The sequence below is a fragment of the Chaetodon trifascialis genome, chromosome 7 (assembly GCF_039877785.1).
Source record: "Chaetodon trifascialis isolate fChaTrf1 chromosome 7, fChaTrf1.hap1, whole genome shotgun sequence".
Lineage (NCBI taxonomy): Eukaryota > Metazoa > Chordata > Actinopteri > Chaetodontiformes > Chaetodontidae > Chaetodon > Chaetodon trifascialis.
Window position 1 is genome coordinate 21959087 of NC_092062.1, and position 27785 is coordinate 21986871.

Genomic DNA, 27785 nt, shown 5'->3' on the forward strand with positions numbered 1-27785 from the left:
GCAAAAGTCTCCTATGACAATAAATATATTGGGATATAGACTTGTAAATATAGTTGTATACTTAAAAGGAGTTTAAATCCAAAATGGCATTAGTTTATTTTCAAGACCTCAAGTTAAATATTGAATAAGTTTTCCCTTGTGTTAGCAGTCTTTCCAATGTTTATTCCACCTGCATTGTGGGAAAAAGTGTTGTGTTGAACACTGCTCAGCAACATTTGTCTGGAGTGCATGACTCCATTTAATGGGTTTCCGCTCTTGTTACACATCCAAGTCATACAGTGCACTTACAAAATATCCCCATACCCTCCCCCGGCTGGTGACAAAAGTTGCAGAGCGACAGAGGTTTACAGTAAATGGACACACCCTGGTGTGTACCACCAAAATCCATCATGGACCAGGGCAAAACAAGGTGTGGCCACGGCTGTGAGGTGGCATGGTAATGATAGACTAGCAGTAAGCATTTACATAATGAGAACAGAAAGCTGGAGTGATGCAAAGCAAATATTTGCTGATCAAAAGGCGACTGTGACCATATAATATTGCTAGATCGTGGCCAGAGTCAAGTTCACACACCTGACAAGACAGTTTCCAACCAAGATGAAACCGAGGAGTAGAATGGAGTCTCCAGTGGTGTTTGTCTTAATTTTGTCCATGATTACCTTTGAAACAGGTAAGGCTGAATCATTGTTGACAATGAGTGACACAGACATTCGGTAGATCTGAATGTTACTAGTACTTTGACTAATATTTTAGCAGTATTTGTGTGCGGATGGTAACACATATAAGAGTGATTGAATATCATCTGTTCATTGCTCTCTGTTTCTAGCTCCTGCATATAGCCAGAGTATTCATGCCTCGGAGAACCCCTTACCAGTGGGCAGCGAAGTTACACTTTTCAGCCCTGCCAATGTCACTACAGGAGCATGGATGTTCAACAACGCTATCATTGTGATGATATTCCCTGGAAATAAAATAATAACTAACTCTTGGAGTAGCAGGGTTACATACAATACAACCACTTCGTCACTGACTATACGGTCACTGCAGGTGGAAAACTCTGGACTGTACACATTAGAGGCACTGAATTTGTTCCATGCTCAGTTGACACTGTCAGTCCAAGGTAAGGACTTCTTTATCACTTTTCATGTTTACTTACTCCCTATATACTTCTTCACATTCTACAAATTCTTAGAAAAAGCTTAGTCTGCACATGCAAATGCATACACATGAGCACTCATTTGATGTCCGATGTATTGATAAACCTTCTAACATTCAAAAAGAGAGCAAATTGAGCAAATAGTGTTTGCACATTCCAGCGTTTAAGCGTTGATTTGCAAGTCAAAAGAATAGAGCAGTGTGGGTGTTTGTCACCTTGACTTGGAGATAACTAGCAAATCGTGTAAATCTTCGAATTGAATGAGTTAGGCATTTTGGCTGAAAGTTTTCAATATGATTAAATCCTTTATCTACTTTTTTTTGCAAAAATTTACATAATCAAACAAGTATGAATATATATTAAAACCTAATGGACCTGATGCAATAACTGTCACTTCAGTCACACACTGTTATTAAGTCCAAATCTAGTCTCTTTGTCGCCTGAACACAAATCCAGTCTCAAACAAGACTGAGTTAACATCTAGTGGTCCTCACACAGCAGTACTTTGCACTAAATGTTAATGTCAGTAATCTTATTTTTCTAGTCTTGCTAACAAAGACAAAGCTAATATTTCGCAGGGATAATGTTAATGTTCGCTATCTTCGTTTAGCATGTTAGCTTGCTAACATTTGCTGTTTAGCACTAAAAGCAAAAGCACAGCTGGGGTTGATGGGAATGTCATTGGTTCTGAAAGTATTTACTCATAAACAAAAATACTGGACAAATTAAAATGTTGACCTGATAATGGAAATCCATCTAATAGATATTTCAGTCTGGACCATCGCGTAAATATTGCCGCTAGCAAGGCTAATACAAATTTTGTTTCCAGACGTTTCACTGCTGCAAATGAAATCTATGTAAGATGAAATATCTCAAATCAGAGCAGTATGTTTGTTTTGTGTCTGACAGGATCTTCTCACCGGGCAGTTTATGTTGGAGCGTTTCACTTGTTTCAAGTTTTTTTGTCCTTAATTATCATAATAAAACATTGAAACATCTTAGTGAGATTTTAATACTGGCGCTGATTAACTCAGTGCTTGAAACTAGAATTTCCAGGATTAAAAAGCTGTTTGATGAACACCGACAAATACAAAAACTGCTGTGTCAAAGTATACAGACACATTTTGTTTCTCGTCCAGCTTCACTTCTTTTAAACTCACTGACAGACAAGGTATTTATACTTGTTTTAAAAATCTTGGTAAATTAAATTCTTCTGTTCTGTTGGCAGTTAATTGTGCTTATTTTAACTAACATTTCCCACTTTTTTTTCTATTTTCCTTGTTTTTGATTGCTGAGATTTTGAGGTCAGACTTCAGTTCAAGAGTCATATGAGCCTCTGCATGCTGTTTAGAGACACCTCACTGCTTGTCCACTGCAATCACACATTTACACAAAACTTGATGAATGGCTTGTTTTCTCCTTCTCTGTAGTGCCTATATCTAATGTGACCCTGAGGGCAAAAGCAACCAACCTGGTGGAGTTCAATGACACAGCTGTTCTCATGTGCTCTGTGTCCAACGGGTCGTCCCTGTCTTATGTTTGGCTGAAGGGCAGCTCTGTGGTCACAGCTGGTGGAGGAGTACAGCTCAGCGATGGAGGTGCCACTCTCACCATCGTCAGCGTGACCCGCTATGACGAGGGACCGTACAAGTGCAATGTATCCAATGGTGTCAGCAGTGAAATCAGCCTCCCTGTGCAACTGAACATCAGCTGTGAGTTTTCACTGAAGACAACTTAAAGGCCCACTATCTGTACTAACGCACATTATCAACCCCTAAAGCAATTTCCTCTTGCTGCTTCATCAGATGGTCCAAGCAACATAACAATGAAGCTCACGCCCATGAAGTACATCTATAGAACGGGATCTAACATCACACTGTCATGCTCGGTGGAATCCAGCCCTCCAGCAATAATCCAGTGGATGGTTAATGGGGTGTACCTAAATGAGCTGACCCCACGGCTTCAACTAGAAAGTGTTTCGGAAAGCAACTCAGGAAATTACCAGTGTTCATTTCACAACACAGTCACGTCCAGGTTCACCAGCACAAGTGAAATGATCGAGATTTTGGGTAAGTTTGACTTTGTGTAAGTGTAGTATTTGGCATGGTGGTCTGTTGCCTCTTTGGTTTTGGTTCTCTCAGCAAAGATTTTCTTTGGAGAATACAGTAGCTGTATCCCCCTGTTTCCAATGTTTATGCTAAGCTAAGCTAACTGGCAGCTGGCTGTAGTCATGTATTTAAAGGGGACAGATCTAACTCGACCTTGAACTACTCCTCCAAATTTTCCAGTGGAATATGCCATTTTCACTCAAACACCATGTGTGAATTTAAATGACTTCCTTTCTTGTCCTATAGCGCCATTAGCAGCAGTTGTGGTGAATCACACGGGTGGACCAGCAATACTCAATGAGCCCTTCACTATGCATTGTGAAGTGACTGGATCTCCCGACGCCATTCAGTGGTGGAGAAACGGTCAGCTTCTTTCAGCTGACAATACGACAGTCTTTACCATGGGCAACAAGACATTGACTCTCAACCCAGTCCAACATTCAGATAATGGAACTTTTCAGTGTACGGCTTTTAATTATGTGAGCAACCTGACCAGCAGCCTCTACACAGTTGTAGTAAACTGTAAGTTTTTTAAAATTGTCTTTATTTCTTTCTCTTTTCTCTGCATATTTTTGTATTGTTCACATCAAATACTGGAGATACACAAATAGCAGAAATATTGATAAATGTAACCTTTTCACTTATTTGTCTCACACTGAAAGATGGCCCAAGGAAACCAGTGATCACGGGGCCATCCATGGCTCTGGCAGGAACCTGGGAGAACCTCAGTTGCTCAAGTGCCTCTTATCCCCCCAGCCACTTCAACTGGTACTTCAACGATTCCCTGGTGGCCACCACCTCAAAGTTAGCGATCGGACCTCTGACCTTAAATATGAGCGGGAAATATACCTGCATGGCCTTCAACAACATCACCGGCAAAAACAGCACCGCGTACACAATGCTCACTGTTTTGGGTAACTTACTGTAAGATATTATGGGTCATTGAGTGGTGCTTTTAGACAGATTTTCTTACCTTTGGACAGATTGAGGCTGGCTGTTTCCCCTGTTTCAGTATTTATGCTGAGCTAACCTAAGCTAAGCTAAGATAACAACTCTTGGCTGTAGCTTCTTGCTTACTGGGAATCTGTGCGATTGCCAATCATAAATCTTATGGACTTGCTGTGCATAAGCCATGATTCTTACATTTGCAACCTTTCCACAGCTCCAGTGACCATGGCCACCATAAAAACTGTTGGAGCTCAGCCAATCCTGAACCACACTTTCACCCTTACCTGTGAAACAGCTGGTGATGTCAACGCAATCATGTGGATGTATGGTTCATCTCCACTGTATGCTGACAACACAAGAAATCTCACAATGGACAACGCCACCCTCACCTTTGATCCTGTCATGCGCTCTGACAACGGACAGTATCGGTGTGTAGCTTCCAACCCAGTCAGCAACTTAACCAGTGAAATCTTCATGCTGGATGTCTTTTGTGAGTACTCTGCATGCAGTATACCCTAAGCCCCATCCCCTTTTGAGGGGTTCTTTTTTCAATATGTCATAAAAAAAAAGGAGGGATTCAACCAAAACCAAAGAATTTGCACTTTCAAACACTTTAAACTGCAGTAAAAAAAAGAAAAGAAAAAAAGGAAAAAAAGAAAAAGAAAAAATCATTAAATTAGATGAGACATTTGCAAATATGGCCACATTTAATGGATTCGTGACAAAATACTGACAGAAATGGACCAAACATCAGACTGTTGGTGTCAGGTTATTTAACGGTCAGCTTCTCCATTCATGTACAGATCTGCGTTGTCTAAATGTCAATGAATGAGCATGTTTTCAGTGAAGGTGATTTAAAGGTATTGTTCGTGTGTTTAGATGGACCGGAGATGCCAACTATCACAGGTCCAAATGTGGCGAAGGCAGGAGACAGTGTCACACTACGCTGCAATGCATCATCAAACCCCGTCAGCATCTACGAATGGTTCTTCAATGATTCTCTAGTGGCAAATATGTCTGAGTATGTCACACCTCCTCTTACCAGAGACATGAGTGGGATGTACACCTGCATGGCCTACAACAACATCACTGGCAAAAACAGCACGGCGTACACCATGCTTACCACTGTTGGTGAGACTTGAATGGCTAATTTTATGTTTCTCAAACAATGTTTTTCCTTCGCACAAACACGCGGAGTGGATTAAGAGAGAACTAAATAATTGTGGATTTTTTTTGCTTTGTTTTTAGATCCAATAACTGATGTAGAGGTAGAAGCACCAATGAATCCTGCAATAGCAGGGGATGTTTACAACCTAACGTGCAATGTGACTGGACCATCTGAGCATGTTTACTGGATGAAAAATGATGAACCACTGCATGAGGACAACAGAACTGTTTTCTCCATGGATAACAAGACGGTCACCTTCAACCCACTAGAACAAAATGATACTGGAGACTACCAGTGTATGGCCAATAGTGCTGTATGGAACATGAGCAGCCCTTCTTATGAGCTCCTTGTGAACTGTGAGTAATATTTAAGGGATTTATGTCACTGACCATTTAAACTGACCGTTTCCTATGCTGCAGTGCATAATCTTAAGTTATTGTGATAAATAGAGTACAATGACAACCGATTTTCTCCTGTCTGTTTCAGTTGGACCAGAAACACCTGTCATTGATGGGCCAGCTTTTGCAGAGACAGGACGCACAGCTGTCTTCCAGTGTTCTGCCAAGTCGGAACCTGGAAGTCAGTTCAGCTGGTGGTTCAATGGCACCGAGGTGGCCAATACATCAGTGTTTTCAACCGGCCCTTTGTCTTTCAATATGAGTGGAGAATACACCTGCGTGGCCTACAATAAAGTGACAGGAAAGAACAGCACAAACTCCAAGACGCTCACAGTTATCAGTAAGAAAACTCAAGTATGAGTTTGACTCTTTCCATGCATGTCATATGACTGTATAACTGACCAAATACTAATCTCCACTGTGTTTGTATCCACAGAGGCCATAGAGGCAGCGATCACAAGCAGCACAGTACCAATAAACACGAAAAACTTCACTCTCACCTGTGAAGTCACTGGGCCCTATGACATGATCTACTGGATAAAGGACAACATGCAACTCAACTGGGACATGTCCAGAGCTACAGCAAACATGTCCTACCACTTGGAAAACAACATGCTGCACTTCACTCCATTGACACTGCACAATTATGGAATGTATCAGTGTGTCGCCATGGATCAGACTGGTCAGCACGCAAGCCCCCTATACAAGCTCGTGGTGAACTGTGAGTGTTGCAGGAAATGATGGAGAGTGTTTTTTTTTCTTTATACAAATGTTTTAGAAAAACATTGCATGAAAAATGTTTTAATACTTAAATCCCAGAGAGTAGAAAGGAAAACCCAAATACTTTATTTGACATACACCAACTTCGTCTTTATCAATGATTATAACTCACGAGTGTCTTGTTGATTGGACTAAGTAGATTTCACAATGACACAGTGAAGTTAAGATCAAGTAAAGTGTGAAAAATTTGAATGGACCAATATTAATATTTCCAGCAAAAGTAATTACTATATAACACAATGGTTTGAGTTTCACCAGAAATACATGAATGAGTCTTGGAAAGCTTATCAAATGCTGCTTAGAACAAATGTAGATTTAGGCTTTTTAGACTAAACCAGTGCATTTCATGCTAAAGCAACACCATACTCACTATTTCTCTGAACATAATTCAACCAATTCTCTCTTTGTGTGTTTGCAGACGGCCCTGCGGCTGTGAATATCTTTGGTCCAAATTCAGCAGCAGTTGACACTTTGGTGTCCCTGACATGCTCTGCTGGTTCTTGGCCAGAGTGTGACTTCGTCTGGTTCTTTAACAATCAGTCGTCAGTTCTGATGGCTGGCTCTGATATCACTTTCCTTGCACTAAAAATGAATGAGGGGAACTACACATGTAAGGCGAGGAACCCTGTGACCAATATCATAATGTACACAACTAAAGCCTTCACTGTCGGTGAGTGAGCCTTTCTTCTTTTTTTTCAGTGGTCACTGCAGCAATAATAGATTGTTTAGTGATATTTACAGCTTGGGCAAAAAGTTTGTGAAACTGAATGAGTGACAAGCAAAATACAAAAGAAATATGATGCAATATTTTGAGAGGGTCATTTCAAAAGTCAGAGCAGGTGCTGTACAATGACACATAGCTCATGTTGTGCAAAATGCTACCTTTTGTCAACACCATCCGTCTCTCCCTCTCAGATCATGCCTCCACCCTCCACATCCCATCCCAAGGCCGCTGGATGTTGATGAGTCTGTTTGCTTTGTCTCTCACTGTGCTGCTCAGCTGAATCCTCCACCCTGAGAGATACAATTGGACTGAAAGGCCACTTGCTCCCTCTACAGTCAACAACCTTACCGTCAAATTAGCAGGACGGTACCATATGGTCAGTAATGTGCCACCATGTCCGTGACACACATGGAAGTGTGACAAACTCTGATTCAAGTTACAGTTTGTTGTCTCCTTTGACTAGATTTATTTTCATTAACATGCAATACAGAGTAGTAACATATTATAATAACAAGAGCATTTATTATCATTATCACTGCATTTTTATGTTAAATGTTATCATCATTAGCCAGCAAGCATTAATGTTATTATTTCTGCCCTTAATACAAGTACACTTGCATAGTTTAACAAAGCGAAATACTGCAAGTGCCTCCATACTCTTTTGGCATAGATTTCTCTCTGAACACCTACAGCTTTTTCTTTTCTGGATGATACTATTAAAACTGTAAGTAAATGCACATCTTATCATACTTTGATTAATGGTGTTTTAATTCTCAGTCAATAAAAAATCAACACAATTGTGGGGAAACTTTATTGAGGAGGATTCAGTGTCTTCAGTGTCAGGTTACAACTTTCTGTTGTAAAAAACGAATTTGTATTCAAAGAAATACAGCATGTATGAGATGGATAAATGCATAGACATCAAATATAAGCAGTGCCTCTGTTCACATGGGGACACTGGGATTGAATTTCCCACTGCGCAAACCGCACCGCACTCTGTTTGAGCGGTACCTCTTCAGTTTCAGACTGTCTTCACTCTGGCACCACTTTTTCACTTGTGGTTTGAATAGAACAGATAAAGCAATGGGGTTAGATTAAAACACAGATTAAGTTCGCTGTCTAAAATGTTTCAAAATCTGTAATCAACACTTTCAAAGATTCCTTCTCTAATCTCACTTTCTATTTGTTGTTTTACTTTATCAATTTATGAATCTCAAGAACTATAACTCACGTCTTCCATGCATGCGTCTGGCACGTCGCTGACAATGGCAGCCTTTACTTACCATCCCTCTTCCCTTTCCTGGGTGACCCAAATACAAGGACAAAAGAGCAGAATAGTTTAGGATAATTACTCCACTAATAAGGAGACTCTGCTAACATATAAACTGAAGAGATTCTAGCCAAATGTGTGTCTTGTTTGTTACTGTATACCCTTGATAATGCTGCTTTCACCTTTGCAGTTACACGGTCTGAGGTGCTGTCCTGGGGTGTTGATTGGATTTACAGTCGTCAGTGGTTTTCCAACATGAGAGGCTAGAACACGATTTTTATTTTGAAATTAATGAATAAATAACAATTAAAATTAAATTAGTAATGCAAATCCCAAAACTCAACAAATATTAACAAAGTCCTCTTGTGAAAACAACATTAACTTCACATACCATCAGCGACTGTGTCGACAATCAAGGATTGTTCATGTGTCTCAGGAGCACCTTTGGGGAAATCACAATGAGATGCACAGGATGTAAAGTTGCTTTTAAAACCCATTACACTGTCTCATTCTGATAAAGTATACAATACCTTGGCTGTGATCCATATATATGAGCAGTACAAGAACCAACACCAAAAACATCCTGGATCCCATGTCGTCGTAAAGCCAGTACAATGCAGTTAATTCCAGGCAAACAAATGCTCGACGCACACTAACTTAGTCCCAGTGATGGAATGAAATACTTGTTGCTTTGGCTCCTTATAAAGGATGGTGTTGATTTCTGAAATTATAGCCCTGACACATTCATCAACTGCCATTTATGAAGCATGTCCTGCCCAGCCAGCACCTTTACAGTGGGTGACTGTGAATAAAAGGGAAAAAAACAAAAAAACGTATTGTGGATTTGAGTCAAGGCTCATTGTCGTGAGAAAGGGAGGGACCCACACGCCCTGCACTAGAGCATGCAAAATGTGTCTATGTCTCAACTTCCAGGGTCTTATTACCGTATGATCGTACTTTGAATGGTTACGTGAGCCACATACACATTTTGAGATGTTACGCTTCTCCTTACTGATCCAAGCTGAACTAAACACCATGTCCAAGGCAAAAGAGTTACATTTAATAAAGGCTTACAATCAATCACAATTATGGGTGCTCGTCACCAGCCTGTCAACACTACTGCAATGGAAACGCCATAACTGTCACATATAAGGTCATGCTTGCTCTGGCAAAACTGTAGTAAGTATTGTATTTTGTGTGACGACTGTTGGAAGAAATGTGAGTCTTGAGGAGCTTGGATGCATGTTAAGGGCAAAGCGAGACTTGTTCACCTTTCTCAAGTTTCAGAAATGCAGCTTTCTGCTCACAAGCATGTCTGGGACCGGTACAAAACCAGTCAAGCAAAAGCAATAAATCTCTTGTGGACCAAATCCGTGTATGTGTGCTGTTGGTGAACCTGCTGGTTAGTGATCGGTCTTCAGGCAGCAAATGTAGTACTGCATCAGTGGCAATCAATGTCTCTGACTCAGCATCAGCATGAAGATCTGATCAATCAATCAGTCAGTCAAGGGACACTGAAACCATCTTGTTTTTATATTTAATGCATTCTTTCATCACTTACACAATCACCCATCCTGAATCATAATTCAAGTTCTGTGACACAATCCTTATCCAACAGGCTCAGAAGCATTTTAGTGTGAAATAAAGCCTTTTAACATGGTCTGGTGGGCCATTTGCAGATGAGATTAAACTTGATGCACAAGCAACTTTATATATGTGTATACAACTTCACGACCTACTCAAACACATCTATGTTTGCAACAAAACACAGCCTCTCACGACAAAATCTGCTGCTGTTACAACAGGTGAAGCAATTAGGTACGAGGACAACAATGACATAAGATAAAAAGCAAATAGACAGTGATGGTCAATCAAAAACATTTGGTCATTCAAATGAACATATACAAAAGACATCAGACTTCACCACAGAGTAAATAAAGTTATTGCCAAATAAATGCAACTCACTGAACTTAGTGAAAACGAGAAACCAATATGACAAATTCTAGCAATTTACTGGTAAGGGGAGTTCTTGTATCTTGTGTTTTTTACCAGACATATTATCCTGGCACCTAAAGAGCCAAAGTCTTGCGCCCGTTTTCAGTTACAACCTGGCAGACAATGTTTTTTTCATAGTGTCTGAAAAGCAGATTCAAAGATAAATTGGGCTTTGATAGTCTTATGAGAGCTGGAGCTGAAGGGATGGCATGTGGAGCACATAGTTCTAAATAAAGTTTTTAATGAGGAGAATTAATTAATGTTTTGACCTACAGCATATCTTCATTAGAGTAACATGATGCTGCTTCTTTTTAAAAGTTTTACTCCTAACCACTGGACACATGGATATATTTATGTATGACTGTGTCTTCCAGTGTCGCCCCTTCAGGTGTGATTTCTTTGTCCTGACCTCACAGATGTCAAACGGAATTCCCCTTATCATATTCATTCATTCATTCATTCGTTATATGCATCATGTGGCAGAGAAAAAAAACTTTGAGAACAAAAGCTAGTGGAACAGATGGTTATCAGGGATTGAGGCAAGACGTTGTCTCTCTATAGCACAGCACATTTAATTTCTGACTGTATCATAAAAACAAAAGACTTTATGGTCCTGTTATCTGTAACAGTGGTCACCAACCCTGGCCATGAAGAGGACTTAACACAAACAATGTGTGCAGCTCTTAGCCCTTAATAACTGATTTTGATCCATCACTCAAGGTAATAATAAACTGAGTGCAATGCTCTCCGGAGACAGGCATGAGGACCACTGCTGTAGTGTAAGTTTGTGCCCTGGTTGCTCAGTTCTCAGCAGGCTTATCTAACATGGACTTAAGATGGGCGTGTAAGGGTTCACACACAGCCTGGTAGCCCTGAGGGGTCAGGTGAAGGTAATCGTACATGTCCTGATGGGAGATGCTACCATTGGAATGGATGAAGCCTGGGTCCACATTGAGGAAAGAGGCGTGGGGTAGGGGCGATAAAGCCTCCTGGACCAGCTTGTTCACCTTGGAATTTCGGTCCCGCAGAGGGTTTGGCATTTTACCCCTGGGCAGTAGACCCTGGAAAACAGATTCATGAAAGCCCCTGTTTAAAAAGTGGTTTGTAATATTCTTAGAAATAAATTAATCAATATAAAAACTGTTAACTATGGAAAGGAATGTTTCCCAAAATGAAAATTAATCAGACATTACCTACTCACCCATGTCAGATGAAACTCCAATAAAGTTCATAGCCCCACCAAACATACAGCAAGTTCATCTCAGCCCTTTCTCAAAGAAGTAAAACCTTTCAAATACAGTGTGAAAAGTAGAATATTGCCGAACAATTCACACACAATCTAAATCCAAAAGCCTATTGTTTGCCTAATCTCTAAAAGAGGAGACTGAACTAAAAGGGGTGACTTCACTGTGCAGTTTAATGGTTGTATGAACTTCATTCGTCATTTTCAACGGACACGCCGGCAAACACACCTTTATGGAATGCATCAGGAAAAAAAAAACCTACTAGTACAAGTGTCCGGGCATGGGGGAGCTTGTTCTTGATGACTTGGACAATAGCCATGATGCCTCCACAGATCTGTTCAGGAGTGTGGCCATGATTGTTAGTGCCTACACACAGCACCACAACCTACAGCAACAAAAGAGAAAGGCATTCATGACTGAGCACATGTCACTGATTGTTTGGGGTCTATACTGTAACTAGAACTAGGATTTTATCACAAAGTTAAAGGGATAGTTAGGATTTTTTGAAGTGGGGTTGTATGACCTACAACCCTGATTCCAAAGAAAAGTTAGTAAGCTGTGTGAAAAGTAAATTAAAACAGAATGCAATCATTTGCTGCAACTGTTTACTGAAGCTGGATTTATGAAGTGTTCCTCAGTCCATGTAGTAATATCCTTTAGACCATCATGTGTTCACAGAGTGGTGAACCTTGCTCCATCCTCGCTTGTGAACAACTGAGCCTTTCCAGGATGCCCCATTCATACCCAATCATGATACCATTACCTGCGTCCAACGAACTTGTTTACCTGCGGAATGTTCCAAACAGGTGTTTTAGGAGCTTTCCCAGTCTTTTGTTGCTCCTGTCCCAACTTGTTTGGAAGGTGATGCTGCTCAAATTCAGAGTAAGCGTATACTTACAAAACTAAATGGAGTTATTAAACATTACTTTAAACATATTGATTTCTTACGGTTTTCAATTGAGCATGTGTCAAAAAAAGGATCAGCCAGTTACCACATTCTGTTGTGTTTGTTTTAGACAGGGTCCCAACTTTTTTGGAATGAGGGCTGTATGTATCCGCTGTTGGTGTGCTGCGTACATTGGCACACAGTTTGAAGAACTGATACCTTTTCTTTTTTTTTTTTTTTTAGGTGGGCTTTTTTGTAGGTGGCTAAAATACCTTTCTACTTTAGCTTCCTACATTAGTACCCCTGGTGCTTTTCTAATTGGGAGTCTGTCTATGGACAAGTAACTCATACAACTTTAATTTAAAAAACCCAAACCATTCCTTTAAGCACAATCAGTCCACTGTGTGAATAAACAAGCATGATCATGTTCTCTATTTTTGGCAGTGATTAGGACCTTTGGGCTGATGTTATCCAGTTCGCCATTGCTCAGTCTCCACAGCACATGTTGTGTTGCATCCCCACCCACCCCAAAATTCAGGGCATGGAGAGGGGAGAACAGCTGCCGCCATATCTGCAAAGAAAACCACAAACGTCCACATGTTGAACCCACAGAATTTTAAACAACACTAGCTATCAAACAGCGCCAGACACAAGAAAGCGTGTGATCTATATTTTACCCCAAACTGGTGCATGAGCTGAATAATAGAGTCTCCTACAAACAGGACATCGGGTTCTTTGTCTTTGCTGTCAGACACGAAGCGGTTGTGCTAAAAAGACAAAAAGGAAAAGACACATTAGGCATCCCATGAGATGCAGCATCATAGGTTACTCTTAAAGGTGAAGCACATCAGTTAAACTTCACATGAGATATGCAAACAAAGATTTCAAAAAAATCAATTTTGTATATTTTGCTATTTAGAGATAGGAATTGGAAGATATTAAATACTTGACAAAAGATTAGGGGATTAAATACTAGTGCATATTTCGATGTCTCTGATGAGAGGCTAAAATAATAATAATAACAATAATGATAAGAAGAAGAAGAATAGAAAACCCCTGCTTATTCTCTGAAGTGAGAGATCCTTCAGTAAAATTAAACTATGACTACGTCTAGACAGTGCTATGTCATCAAAATAAATGACAACCAATTAAGTCGTTATCTGCTTTGCTTTTTACTTTCAAATCACAAAACTAAACCATGCATGGCTGTTGTTATGCTGTAGGTATGTAAAATGCTGTAAACAAGGAACATGATAGTGACGTTATTTCACACACCAGAGACATCCATCGGCCATCTCCCTGGGTGTCTTCACAGGGAGTGGGTGTGGCGGCTGGGTTTGGGTCTTCTGCACTCATTACTTGGCTCTATGTTGGGAAAGCAGTCACGCAGCCTTTGTAGTACTTTTAACAACGGAAACACACCAATAAATCAATGGCTAAAGCTATACGTGCAAGCTAAATCTAAGGAGATTGGCAAGAGTAACGTTAGCCACAGTAGCTAGCCTACTGCTGCAACACAAAATACATGTAGTTTAACTGAGAGATATCGGTCGCACACTTGTAACACAGATTGCTATGAAAGTTAAACGATGCAAGCCTGCACTGTACTAAAGGGAAAAAGACAAAGCTTTCTATAGCGGCTACATTTAGCGACACTACTATACATAGGTTACCATAAAATCAAAATATCGTCATCTCCCAATTCAGTTTCAGGAAGTACATGTTCGCTATACGTGCAAGTACCATTTTTCCCCATGGACAAGAAATTATACGTTTTAATGTACTGCAGTATCAGCCAACACTTTACTAGCACCGTGTATTTAACTGCTAATTTTAGAACAAATTCTATGAAGGAAAATACAAACAAATCATTGTTGAAGTGAAGAAGCATATAAAAGATGAGACAGTTTTACCTCCTCGTCCGGGTAAGTGGATTCGCCCTGCTCGATAGTGTTCATGGGAGTTGGTCCTGCGCGGAAAAAACACATCCGTGACATGTTGCCGAGCAACGACAGATTTACATGCGGCAGAGAAATGACTTCGGACAGTTTTGGTAAGCGAACTTGTCTTTTTAAGTTTGTCTAAAAAGGTTTCTTGACAGATTTAACGTTTGTCTCCCATGTCAAGTGTCGAAAGTTAAACTTGGTTACCACGTTTCGTAGCCGTCACAGCTGAACACTGTAACTTCGTACGCTTGCCATCAAGTTCACCTGGAGGTTGGTGGTATCATCACCTGTTTGCTAACAGCTAACGGTCAGGCTACATTAAGTGGCTGAATCCAAGCGTCAGTTATCTGGATGCGCAGTCGCATGGATGCTATCACACTCAACAGAGGTTGTTTTCATTAATATTGTTGATATTAATCAGGGTGGGTGAGAGAAAGGCTCATATTAATTGTAAGCTATCTTTGGATGCTGTGTATTATTATTATTTTTTTTAATTATTATTAGGGCATCTGTCAGAAATAGTAACCTTCAGACATGTTCCTGACTACTCATTTGTAGAAAGTGACATCAATCAAGATTCAAAAGACTCGTTATGTTAGGCTATAGTCCAGTTGTACGTTTTCTGTGAGTTCATTGATTTACTGAGCGCACATACAGACGCATAGCCCTAAGAACGGAAGTTTCTGTCTAAAAATCTGCATATTTAAGGTATTTTTAAATTGGCAAAAAGAAAAAATGAAAGCAAATTTGCTGGAAATAATTTCTTCAAAATTACAACCCTGTTTCCAAAAATGTCGGGATGGTGTGTAAAACATAAATAGTGTAATGATTTGGAAAAACTGTGAAACCCCATGTTTAATTGACAATTGCGCGAAGACAACAATCAAATGTTGAAACTGACAAATTTCATTGCTTTTGAAAATGATATCCTCATTTAGACTTTTGATGCCAGCAACACATTTCAAAAAAGTTGGGACAGTGGCAACAACAGACTGGAAAAGCTTTGAAATGGTAAAAGAAAACACCTGGTGGAACATTTCCCAATTAATCAGGTTAACTGGCAACAGGCTAGTAACGTGATTGGCGATAAAAGAGCATCACAGAGAGGCTTTCTGAAGTAAAGATGGGGAGGGGTGGGAGATCTCATTGTCTACATTACATAATGTTGTTAAAAGTTTGAAAGAATCTGAAGAAATCTTTTTACACAGGGGACAAGGCTGAAAATCAATGTTGGATGGCCTTGATTTTTGGACCTCACACAGCAATGCATTGAAAACAGGCATGATTCTGTGATGGACACCACTGCATGGGCTCAGAAACACTTCCAAAAACCACTGTATGTGAACACAGTCTGTTGCTCCACAAATGCAAACTGAAACTCTATCAAATAAAAAAAAAAAAAAGTCCCATTTCTTTTTTAAAGGTGTTGCTGGCATCAAATTCTAAATGAAGATATAATTTTCAAAAACAATGAAATTTCTCAATTTGAACATTTGATTTTTGTGCTATTTTCAATTAACGCAGGGTTGCCGTGTTTTGCAAATCATCACATTCTGTTTCTTTCTATGTTTCACACAGTGTCCTAACTTTTTTTGGAAACAGGGTCTAATTTGCATCTGAATTAAACACCATACCTCTGGTTATTTCTATGTTTCAAACAATGAAAATACAAGATGTCAGTGAGTGAGTTCTGCATTTCAAAAGAGCCGCACTGATATCAGCTTGGCACATTATGAAGTCGGTAAATATGTGTCAGTGGAAAGGTAAGAAACAAGCCCGGATCCACAGTCAAGGCTCTGTGGCCTTGGCTGGTTTAGATGAATCAAGTTTACAGTCAGAAAATCTGCAGAGACTTTGGCTGTGGTAAACCAACAGCTTTTCCATTTTTTTAATCATGTAAATAATTAAGCTGCATGCAATCACCAGCTAAAGACTACTCATGCGCTTATGCCAGCACCTGTGCACTTTTGTGAACCACATCATAGTCGTTTATGTATGAGATCATGTTGCTGATGTACTGCTGACTGAGTCTGCAGTGCCTATATCAGAGTGTGGTTTCTGTGGCCTTTATTGCAGAGCATAAGCTCTGTCATTATGTTTTGTATGTCGTTGTTGCCTTGTGTGACATTGCTAATTTGGACTGGCTGAATCTGTCTTATTACAAGTGAAAACAGAAGAAAATCCACATCGGAGGAAATAAGTACTGTAAATACCACTTTTCAGTAAAGGAAAATTGAGCCCTGAGTGCTTTTTTTTTTCATTTAGTGATATTTTTTTAAATGACATGCAAATTAATTAATTGCCCTTAAAATTGCTCTCAATGTAAAAGGGCCTATTTTGCATAAGTTTCCAATGTCAATGTATTGTCATTAACTGTTTAGAAAAATACACTTTGCATGTGTTTCAGACACGCCAGAGTGTGTGTGATTGAAGTCTGCAAGGTCACACTCCTCAAGTCCAGAGGGCTGGAGTTTGAATTCGGCCACTGTCACTGAAACGTTAGTAATTTGCTTCACAATCTAGAAGTAGAGTTGACCTCACTCACTACGTTTACATGCCGCCAGTATTCGGGTTATGGTCAATATTCCGGTTTCTGAATCATTCGGAATAACCTGTTTACATGCATGAGCAAACAGGGGTAATCAATTGGGATATCCCGATCAAAACAGCGACGCAGGGACAACGTGTCGATGCACAGACAACGTCATGACGCAATGCGCGTCACTTCAGCTTCTTCTTCCTGTATCCAAAAACAACAACAACAGCAGCAGCACGGTGGATAATGAACAGCCCGGGGCTGGTGCTGACCCACCACCAGTACTTGACACTATTCTGTCTGACTTTCTTCATTAATGGAAGGCGAGAACATGAAGAAATAGGAAATGGAGCCGGAGCTGTGCCATCCATATCCATGCTACCTGCACTCAAAAGACCAAGATTCCTTGCGTATAGAACATGCAAACACGATAGGCGTATACGTGACCAAAAATTCGGGTTATAAAAGGAGTAACCCAGGGGTCATATTCGGGTTTTTAAAAAGGGTTTCAAAGGGGTTATTGGTGTTTACATGGCCGTGCGCAACCGGCTTATTGCTGATATTCCGGTTATGAAAGGGTTACTTGACTGCATCTAAACGTAGTGACTGAGGTGCAATGGCTTCCTGTAGAGGCTGTGTAGCTCTCTTACCTCTGTTTCCTGTAATGTTACACATCACCACCGGCAGTTATCTTTCTACAGAATCAAGTGCAGCATGACCCACGTGTGTGACAGGACTTCATCAGACAAGGAAAAGATCCTCAGTATTTTCAAGCAATTAAAAACAACAGACAAAAGCTGTTTCTCAATGAACAGATTCCCTGCAGCCTCCAGATGTTTAAACCATCATAGTAGGTCAGATGGGAAACACAAAATAAAGAGACTGAAGAGCCGCAAGGAGAGGAGTTGGATGAAAGGTGGTGGGAAAGAAGCCTCGAAGTCCAAATCACGTCACCATCACTGCCATTGCCAAATCAGTAATGACATGGCACATTTCCATAACTGCTGTCACAATGGCTGTTATTGTCCCTCCAAGAGAGATGCACCATTTCCAAGTGCCGTGCCTGCTGCACAGGAGCCCAGTATTATCACAGACAGTCGCCTGATTGGACACCAAGGCCTGTTCAACCATGAAGTGAAATCTATCGACATTGAACGCTTTCTAAGTAAGCAGAGGAAACTGGAAAAAAGTGCACAGCAAGTACAAGAAAAGAACAATGCTGCTTCACGCCCATCTTCAACGTCCCCCGTTCCTTCTTCATTCTCCACTCATGATTTGTTGGGTGCTGATACTGATGAGGTTATGCCTTTTGAAAAAAAAGCCAATCCCTCAACAAATGCCCATAACTTGGAAGAAGAGAAGAAGATCAGCCAGGGGTCAGATCTTACACCAGGGCAGAGACCAGAGCAGCAGCTTGATCTTTCGTCTGGAAGTGTTAAAAGCCTCTCCTCATCCAAACACAGCTCTCTCGATGTAGTGATCATCAAGAGCGTTAAGACCAACCCTGTCTCGTCTGAAAAAGGTGGAGAGGCACAGCTGACTCCCGCTGTTGACAGAAAAAATATCAAGACATTTAAGAAGAAGGGAAAGACATGCGTGATTTCTACTCTGGAGTCACCTGTCCTCCAAACACAAGCTCACGGCCTCAGCTCAAGCCCACTGCAGCTCTCCGGTTCACACGCTGCGGACAGCTTTGACATACAGCACAGACGAGATCCCGACTGTGTCTCTAAGTCTGTCAGTGCAGTGGCAGCAGGTTTGTGTGACAGTCTGCATTTCCCACTTCTGAGAAGGAGAAGCCTGGTGACAGAGAGCAGGGAGGTGCTAATGAAAGCTCTACAGGAGAGGCATGGACCCCAGCTTGAGGAAAACCTCCTCAAGGTGCAGCAACGCCTCAGCTTTGGTACTGTTTCCTCAAAGGAAGTCCAGGATCAGGAGCAAACCATGGCAGACAGAGATGAGCTCCTGACTACAGGTAGGGACTGATATACCAGGCAACTCCTGGGATTCACATAGTAGCACTAAAATATGGCCATTTGTTAAACATTAGTGTTGTTTTTAAGTGAGAACACAGTGTTATTGTGTGTTTTATCATCCCTGGATGTTCACAAAATTCCTAAATTGAGATATGGTGGCTCAGTTCTCAGAGTTATTTGAAACTCTGAGTTTAAGAGGCGGGCCTATGAGCAGGATTTTTGACATCACAAATATTTTGGACACCATTGCTGGTCTGATATTCAGCACACACAGTTGTGATGTGGAAACCTGAAACCTCCCATGCACATACTCTCAGGATGGACTTTACAGTGAAGCAGGAGACATCTGATGTCCCACAGTTGAAATATTTGCATACTCATGTATTCCTGATTTTTTTTTTTTTTTTTTTTTTTTTCTTTTTAATGAGGGAGAAGCAGTAGGTGTCATTTTAAGGATTTTAATGTATTATACAATTAATTATACATTTTTTATACAGACAAACAAACCAATGAATTGGACCCAAAGCATAACCTCCTCGGTGGAGGATATCACAGTGACTTAAAGGACAGGTTCACAACTGTTCAGCACTGTATAAAAACAATAGTCAGGTGCCCATATGAACATCGAAGTAGGTTTTTCTCACTGTAATAATTCCTCCTGATCGTGCTGGCCAGGTACTGCGGATTTTGTCCCCCATTACTTACAATGCTTTCACCACTCTTACTCATCTCTTGCTGAATTTGTGCATCTTTATTACAGTATTAAGACTGAAAAATTGTGAAACTATGCTTTATAGTGACACTTGACAGCACTACCCCGTGAATTCACTTTTTTTAAACTAGTAGTAAGCACTGCACACATTAGTTTGTAGGCAGGTTTTCAGTGGTATCTCCTCCTTTTCAGGTGCAGCGTTTCAAGCCGAAGATGCCAATCACCTGCATATTGACACCCAGAAAACCACTCCTTTAAAACAGATGAGAAGAAAACAGTCCAGTTCACAGCTACACCACAACCTGACACAGGTAAGACCTTAAGTTTACTTTGACACTATCTTACTTAAGTTAATACGGCCCAGCTATTATCCTTCTTTTAGCAATGCTCAGATAATTTAAGATTCCATTACCCTGGGATAAAATGTTTTCTGGTTTTCATGTAAAGACTGCTGAATGGTTGACAAGCCCTGTGGAGCCTTCTGTCAGCCTTTTGGATGATATCCTCAGACCTACTCGCACTCCTGTCTTCTGCATGGACTTTGGACCCTTTGGAGTTACAGCCAGTGATGGTTTGTTTGCCTCTTCTCCCACCTCATGCTGGGGAGACAAAGCCTCAGCTTCTCAGCACTGGGAAGACAGGCTCAACAGGCTAAAATGCAAAGAGGCTGTTACATTTGGTTCCTTTGAAAACAGCTTTATGAACCGCACCAGAGCAGCGACAGAGGGCAGCAGTGAGTTTCAGTACAGTGACAGCAACACCCAGCATTTCTTTCCCTACCAAGCACAGCGGCCACATAGACATTCAGCAAAGCCAGTGCACTATCCCCAGGAGCAAGACCGATTTGAAACGGACAGATGCTCTTTTCCTCCCTCTTTCTTTCCCCAAATTCACCAACCTCAGAGGAGTAACTTCCAGCCTTTCAGTCACCCTTCAACTTGCCCCCCCCTCAGGCCTCACCATACTGACATGATGCATTACCCACCATCATACATGCTTGAAAAAAACCCAGCACCCCCCATGTCTTTTTTGCCGAGCTCTGAGAACTGGGCCTTCCCTCCTATGAGACTGTACTAATGTGCGGTGAAGCTCTGCATACAGACATGCCTGTGAACATTTCTTTGACAAACTTAAAAAAACAATACTATTCGTACCATCAAGACTTTTTGTTGACAGTCAGCAAAGACATGTGTTATGTGCCCATTTTTTATTAAAACACAGTATTAAATGTAGTTGCAATAGCTGTCATCTCAAGCATTAACTCTTATTAAATCCAAAATAAAATGGCTAAATCTTTTTAAGGTAACAAGTAATAGTTTTCATCTGATGTATGTTCAGTTTCATTGCTTTCAGTTGCACAACCTTCAGTTTTGTAATGTTCTTCTGATTCGATTCTGCTCCCTGTTCTTATTGCCCTACGTAGCTGATTCCAAAACAGGTCTTGAGCCTGCGTGGGGTCAGTGCAGTCTGAGCCAGGCCACTGCAGATAAGTCTTTTTTAACATTATTTTCCTCATACGGTGATAGGACGACAGCTGCCTCTCAGAGATCTTCTCCAGAAATACAAGCAGGAGAACGTCACGGTGCTCATCGAACAGTCGGTAGCTTGCCAGTTGGATCTCCAGAGAACACCATTCACTTCTAAGAAAATTTCTGCTCACCACACAAATGGTTTTACGGCTGCCATATACAGCAGAGACAATGTTGTCCACAATAAAGCGTCCCAGTTCAAAGTCCCTGTGATGAAGACAAAGTTTGAAAGACGATCCATTTCCCTCCAAGTTGGGCAGCAACTGGTCCATGACCCATTTTTCATCAGAGGAATTATAGGAAATGAACGCATCGTATTTGCAGTTTTCCTCCTCCTCTCTGACTCTGCGCCACTGTTCGCCAAACCAGGCGCAAAGCACATAGTAGCTGAACTTCATTTTCCAGTAAAGTTTGACATAAAGTAAAGGAGTGACTGTGAACAGAAAGATCACAAGAGCTGTGCTAAAGAACAGGTACTCTCCCAGATCTATATAACAAACTTTGCTATCAAAGTTGTGGAATTTGAGTTTTGAGTTGTGTGGGCACGCCTGGTTGTAGAAGCAGACCACCTGGACCTTTGTGTTATTCACAGTCCAGTTTTGCAGCAAGCTGTTCTGACAGGTACAGCTTAGAGGAACATTACGTATGTCAAGGTAGCGGAGTTTCTGTAAACTTTCTAGTGCATTGACATTTATGCTCTGCATCACATTGTGGTTGAGCTGCAATGTGTGTAACTGTGTAAGATTCCCAAAAACCTCTGTTGAGAAGTTTTGAAGGCCCATATTTTCTCCACTCAGTTTGGTCAGACTTCTTAGATTTTTAAAGACTCCTGGCTCCAGCTGCGTCGCCCCAACACAGCAGTAATCCATTGAGAGGAAACGTAACCCTGTCAGATCATCAAAGGCATCAGGAGCAAGATGAAAGATGTTATTGTTGGTGAGATACAGAGATGTCAATGAGTGGAGGCCGTGGAAAAATCTGGGGGGTAAAACACCAAGGCCATGAGGCCGCTGCCCATTCAATTTCAGATCACTGAGTTTGCTGAGATTCATAAATGGTGAATAGGGGACACCTTTACTGAGGAACTGAATCTCATTACTTTGTAAATCCAGTACTGTTAGCGTACCTTGAAATACACGATAGAGGGAAGTGTCAATCGTTTTGAGTTTGTTTCCATCTAGATAGAATTTGGACAGACGTTTCAGTCCTTTAAGGCCAGACGGCTGAAATTGACTGATCTTATTACCGCCTAAATCCAGTGTAGTCAGATTCCCAAGATGAAGGAAGGTCTCATTAAAAATGACAGCAATCTGATTGTTACGTAGGTTAAGGATTCGCAGGTTGAAAAGATCTTTAAAGGTGTTTTGGAACAAATCAGTTAAGAGGTTATTGTCCAAACGAAGTGTCTCAAGCCTTTTTAGCCCTTCGAGAGCTCTCTGATCGAGAAAAGAAATTGTGTTTATGTTTAGCTTTAGCGTCTTGATATTTGGTGTATGTTTGAAAGCAAGAGAGTTAACTGAGAGGATGCGGTTGTAACGATAGCTCAGATTTTCCAGATTTGGCAAATAAACCGCAGTTTGATTACAGGATGAGAGGGTGGTGAGATGGTTATGCTCTGCACTGAGGTTTTTTAAAAGCGTCTGTCCCTTGAGGAAGTTAAGACAATCTACTCTTTTTAGTTGGTTGCGGGATAGATCCAAAGCCCCTTTGATTGTAGGACAAGAGTCCAGTGTGTTCTTCGTTAGTTTCTCAATCCCATTACTACCCAGGCCCAAATTTTTAATCACTTTCACCTTTTTCTTTAACAGACTGCATAGCTCCATGAGCAGGACGTCATTTTTTAGACCTGTGCCAGAGAAATCAATGTGACCTGCAAAGATATTGGTGGTGTTCAGAAACTCCACTATCTTGACACTTGTTGAACGCAAACGCAGATAGTTTATGTGGCTTAAATTCACTCCTTGAAAAGCCGTTGTAGGGAGCCGTGAATTGTATGACAAATCTAGCGCCTGGATGAACTGGAGAAATGAATGTTTGCACCCTAATGTAGACAGATTATTTCTGCATATGTATAAAGTAGTGAGGGATTTGGGTAGCGACGCGTTCGAGTGGAGAGAGGTCAAATTGTTAGAGCAAAGATCCAGCATCGTCAGATTTTGCAGATGTGACACAGACTCAGCAATCCCAGAGAAGTTGGTCAGAAAGTTTTGTCTCATGATTAAAGTGTCTAGCTTGAGAACAGTGGAGAAAATGCCCTCCGGAAGCTGCTTTAGTTTGTTGTTTGTCAGCAAGAGAAAGGTGAGGTTGTGCAGGTCGCTAAACACATAACAGTTGAGCTTTGATATGGAGTTAAAGGACATATTTAGAGACTCAAGTTGATGCAAGTTTCGGAAAGCAAATTGATCGATCTTCTCCAATTTATTATGATCTAATCTGAGGTGTTGAAGGTTTGGTAGATGAACAAAGCTGCTGCTGGGGATGTGCCACACAGGATTAATGGAGACGGTGAGAGTGATGGCAGATGGCGGCAGGTCATTTATAATAGCCCCCAATTTGTTGTCCTTTCGACGGATGCAGTTGAAACTTTGTCCATTTGAGTATGAGGCTTCAATGCAGTTTTTAAAGCTGTAACTGCCAACAAGTTGAACAGCACCAAGAACAACTGAAAGTGACAACAGCTGATGAGTTAGACTTGCCATTGTGTCCTGTTGCTGTCAAGAGAAACAGCACTTTAGGTCTCTTTCATCAGTGTCTTCCTTGGTTTGAATATAACGTTGCAGATGTCTGTCAGCAAAGCCTCTGGGTTTTTCACCACTTGAACGTGGTGCAGGAATCTGAGGACAGAGAGCAGGACTTATATAACACCACATGTTTAAAGTTACAGCAGAACAATCCTAAAACAGAACTGATACCATAATCACGATATGACCATTCACAGCCTACATGTCAGTCCTGCTTTAATGCCTTTATAGGAAATATGGAAATGGTTTTCATACTGGAGGTGGATGTTTTAATTGTAAAACTCTCCAAAGGTTTTAATTGTACCTTTTAAAACATTGTAGAGCAACAATTGCCATAACATTTGAAATCAGATTAATTTCTAGTAATATTATTTTTCTGTGTCTTTTATCTATATCTATATATATCAGCTGTTTTCAGAGAAATCTCTTTACAGTAAAACTGACACGGAGCCCCAGAATGGCCTTATTTTAAAGATGGTGTTACCAGAATGAAAATCAGTAGGTTTCAGCAGGTTCTTATAATCCTCACTTGAGGAATGTCTGTGATTGAACTTTGGAGAATCTTGTTAAATTTTAACCTTGTTTTCAGATAACAGGGTTCCTCCTGTGATATTTTCATATCCCTTTTCTCTCTGGCCTCATGTTCCTCTTCCTGACATTTACTCCACTTTAATCCACATCTGATACTGTTAAAAACATATCATGAAAGGATTGACAATGTTAGGAAAATGCCAAATCTGGCCTTCACTGAGTTTACTGCTTAAGTAATGAGCTACAGCCAGTTACAGAACATTGATATTCTGTGGTAATCCTCATCTGAGTAGTGGTAGCATTAGCACAGACGTGCAGACTTTTTAAACAATCCTTGTAGATTTTCTCTCATAAACATTCTCATGAGTTTTTTTTAGTCTAAATACTGGCTTTTGTCCAGGAAACATGGCTTGCAAATAACAGTGAGAAGTGGTTCACGAATCTTTCACACAATTTTTCACACTCCTGCTGATCAGAAAAACACTTGCCAGTAAACTGCTAAATGCGACTCTGCATTTGAAGTTAAATTACGAACATTATTTTGCCAATGCAGCCTTACCTGTTCAAACAAATGTCGTTCACTTCACCTTGTCCCTTCAGAGAGCTTCTTGTGCCGTGGATATCATAGATGCACACTAAATCCGAAAGAGGAAGATGGGTGCAACCCATCCTTTTCTTTCGATATGCACATGCAGCTAACAGAGCAGGAAAAAGCCTAAATCACAACACCATAAATCCAAGAGGTTTTTATTGAAATACTGCTGCTTGAATTGATGAACATAAACATACATAAAACAGTGCATAGAATAGATGAACACATGGTATACATTACTGAATAACATTGTGCGCTAGAAAAGCACTATTTATTCCAAAATAAATAATGTGTGCAAATTCACCATTAAGTTTTACTAAAAGGGAAAAGTCATTGTTGCTGTTGATGATAATGATAAGTGTATGTGTTTAGTTGATACAGTATGTAATATGCTGCAATAGTTTAGTGTAAAAACATGAAACAAAAGGACAGTTGAGTGATTTTAAGGCTGTCATGTCTTGTTCTACATCCTTTGGCAATGCCATGCCTAATTATAGTGAAACACAGAAATTGTCTCCTGACCAAGGAATGTAAATTTCCACATATTCAACGGTCCCTCTCTTTATCCTCTCATCCTCTGCTCCCGTGCCATCTGACACAGTCCACACAGAGGCAGGCAGGCCATAACTAGCCAGTCATCACACACCGAGCCCTGGGAGGAAGCACAGGCACGACAAACGTCATTTTCTCACGCAAAAATGAAATAAAATAACAGACTGTTTATGATAAAATGCTGTGTTTAGACAGCTTTGGCACACTTACAGAAATGTTGTATCTGCTGCGCATGCTCGTCCGTAGAGCAATCATCGCCCCGGGAAGGAAGGGGATGCAGCAGCTGTCCCCGTTGTCCTGAGCCACCTTACAGGCCAGGATACAAGGGACGAACGCTGCACAGAGACCTGCGGGGGCAGGCGTGTTGTCATATTTCACTGTAGTGGCTAAGTTCTGCTTGCTTCCCCAAACACACGTAAGCACTTACAGATGCCGCAGTCTTCACAGCAGTCGCACAAATTTGAGCTCCATTCTGACAATCCGGCGGACCTATCGTACTGCGTGACGATGACCTCAGGCTGCGAGCTGATCACATTTGGCTGGAACTCCATTGCTGCAAGTCGAAGAAAAAGAATATGAGGAGGAAGAGAAATGTGAAACAGATCATATTGGCATAATGATTTAGCATAATAGTCATGTAGTTTTACTATGTCTTGATATTAAAAAAAAGACTACAGATCACTTCTCGTCCTGTGCGATCGATGCTTATGCAGGTTTTCATTCCAACCAAGGAAAGTTGAAGCAGCTTTTACCAATCGTGCACCAGAAACCAACCAGAGAGGGAGGCATTAAATCAGTAGAGTCGGGTTGGTGTAATAAATTGGAATATAGACCTGAAGACTCTTTCATGTTGTAAGACTGGACAGCCTCACTGTTGAGAAAATGTTTCATATCTCACCTGGTCTCACCTTCTGAGGTTAGTGTATGGCTCCTGAAAAGGTTGTCCGACGTTGTAGAAGGTCACAAGATCAATCCACAAACAGGAGGGCGAAGGCATGGCCACAGTTCTTATACCTAGTGTGGCATCAGTTGTACACTGAAGCCCAGTTTCTATGCTGATATGACCTGGCAAACAGTGGCCATGTGGGCAGGTGCAGAGACAATACCCAAATGTTTAGTTTTTGGGCGTATTATACCTTTTCAACAAGGTGTGGCAAACATGACGAGGTCTTTATCAGCACATGGTAACTGAAGAACAAAGTAGGCATATTGTGCATATTTGTAGTTCAATTTATAGACTAGGTTCTACCTTTAATGGCAGGTGTGGTGTGTGTACAGACTGTGGGCCCAACACTTTGAATGGGAAAACTTAAGTAAAAAAATTGAGCCTTGGTCCTCAAGTACAGATCTGAGCTAATGTCAAAAAGGGTTTGGACTCTTGTGCTGCAACACGGCTATTGACAGTGAATTTGTATGAATGCAGAGTACGCAGGTGAATGGTCTCGGTGTGCACACTGGAGTTACGTAATGTGGGAAAAGACATCCAATACAAATAATGATTAAATAAACTGATAAACACAAGTGAATCAAATTTAACAGACTACAAATAGTATGAAACACAAAAAAGATGTAATGCAATAAATGGTGGTGATTTACCTGATTTATCTGCCTCAGATCGTGGTATCAACAAAGACTGCTTTACACGCACACAGTAGAGACGTGAATGAGAAGAACCACATCAGTGCATTCTATTAAACCCTTAAAATATTAAACCTGGTCACATGTACTCAAACACCTGTTAATATTTTTACAACAGGTCATTCTCAGCAGCTCTGCAGGGAATTAAACCTCTAACCCAAAACACAATTTCCATCACTATGTGGGATAACATGCACGTCTTTGTGAAAGACAGAGAGAAGGAATATATCTGTTTTCTTATCTGGTGTCGTGATAGCTCTTTATGATCGTTTTTGCATTTTGTCACCTTCCAATTCGCTAACCTACTTCGTCATGAGGGGAACTTTAAAACCTTTACACATATTGAGTTTTTGTA

The 27785-nt window shown here is 40.8% G+C and overlaps 4 protein-coding genes and 1 long non-coding RNA gene across 6 annotated transcripts; 1 reads left to right on the forward strand and 4 right to left on the reverse strand.

Moving 5' to 3' along the window:
* The first annotated feature begins 489 nt into the window (after window positions 1–489).
* On the forward strand, window positions 490–7656 carry ceacam1 (CEA cell adhesion molecule 1). The gene is made up of 13 exons (XM_070966491.1): window positions 490–670; window positions 827–1120; window positions 2587–2868; window positions 2962–3225; window positions 3511–3786; window positions 3927–4178; window positions 4427–4702; window positions 5092–5343; window positions 5461–5736; window positions 5867–6118; window positions 6215–6499; window positions 6977–7228; window positions 7474–7656. The coding sequence occupies exons 1-13, from the start codon at window positions 598–600 to the stop codon at window positions 7560–7562; spliced, it is 3123 nt and encodes a 1040-aa protein (XP_070822592.1). The 5' UTR covers window positions 490–597; the 3' UTR covers window positions 7563–7656.
* Window positions 7657–8795: 1139 nt separating this feature from the next.
* LOC139333630 (uncharacterized) lies at window positions 8796–9253 on the reverse strand. Its single transcript, XR_011602344.1, has 3 exons — window positions 9083–9253; window positions 8944–8994; window positions 8796–8815 (listed from the first exon to the last, which is right to left on the reverse strand). It is a non-coding gene; the product is annotated as an uncharacterized lncRNA (long non-coding RNA).
* An 822-nt stretch (window positions 9254–10075) lies between these two features.
* Window positions 10076–14406, reverse strand: pafah1b3 (platelet-activating factor acetylhydrolase, isoform Ib, gamma subunit). 2 transcript variants are annotated; one of them, XM_070966191.1, is made up of 6 exons: window positions 14351–14406; window positions 13953–14042; window positions 13355–13444; window positions 13132–13248; window positions 12054–12176; window positions 10076–11608 (listed from the first exon to the last, which is right to left on the reverse strand). In XM_070966191.1, the coding sequence occupies exons 1-6, from the start codon at window positions 14351–14353 to the stop codon at window positions 11348–11350; spliced, it is 684 nt and encodes a 227-aa protein (XP_070822292.1). In that variant the 5' UTR covers window positions 14354–14406; the 3' UTR covers window positions 10076–11347. The 2 variants fall into 2 exon arrangements, with proteins under 2 accessions (XP_070822292.1, XP_070822291.1); XM_070966190.1 differs by having other exon boundaries at window positions 13953–14384.
* A 5850-nt stretch (window positions 14407–20256) lies between these two features.
* On the reverse strand, window positions 20257–25255 carry tlr21 (toll-like receptor 21). The gene is made up of 2 exons (XM_070966876.1): window positions 25208–25255; window positions 20257–24210 (listed from the first exon to the last, which is right to left on the reverse strand). Exon 2 carries the CDS (start codon window positions 24073–24075, stop codon window positions 21145–21147), a length of 2931 nt encoding a protein of 976 aa, XP_070822977.1. The 5' UTR covers window positions 24076–24210; window positions 25208–25255; the 3' UTR covers window positions 20257–21144.
* A 547-nt stretch (window positions 25256–25802) lies between these two features.
* cnfn (cornifelin) lies at window positions 25803–26343 on the reverse strand. The gene is made up of 3 exons (XM_070967264.1): window positions 26220–26343; window positions 26003–26139; window positions 25803–25892 (listed from the first exon to the last, which is right to left on the reverse strand). Exons 1-3 carry the CDS (start codon window positions 26341–26343, stop codon window positions 25803–25805), a joined length of 351 nt encoding a protein of 116 aa, XP_070823365.1.
* Between the last annotated feature and the right edge of the window lie 1442 nt (window positions 26344–27785).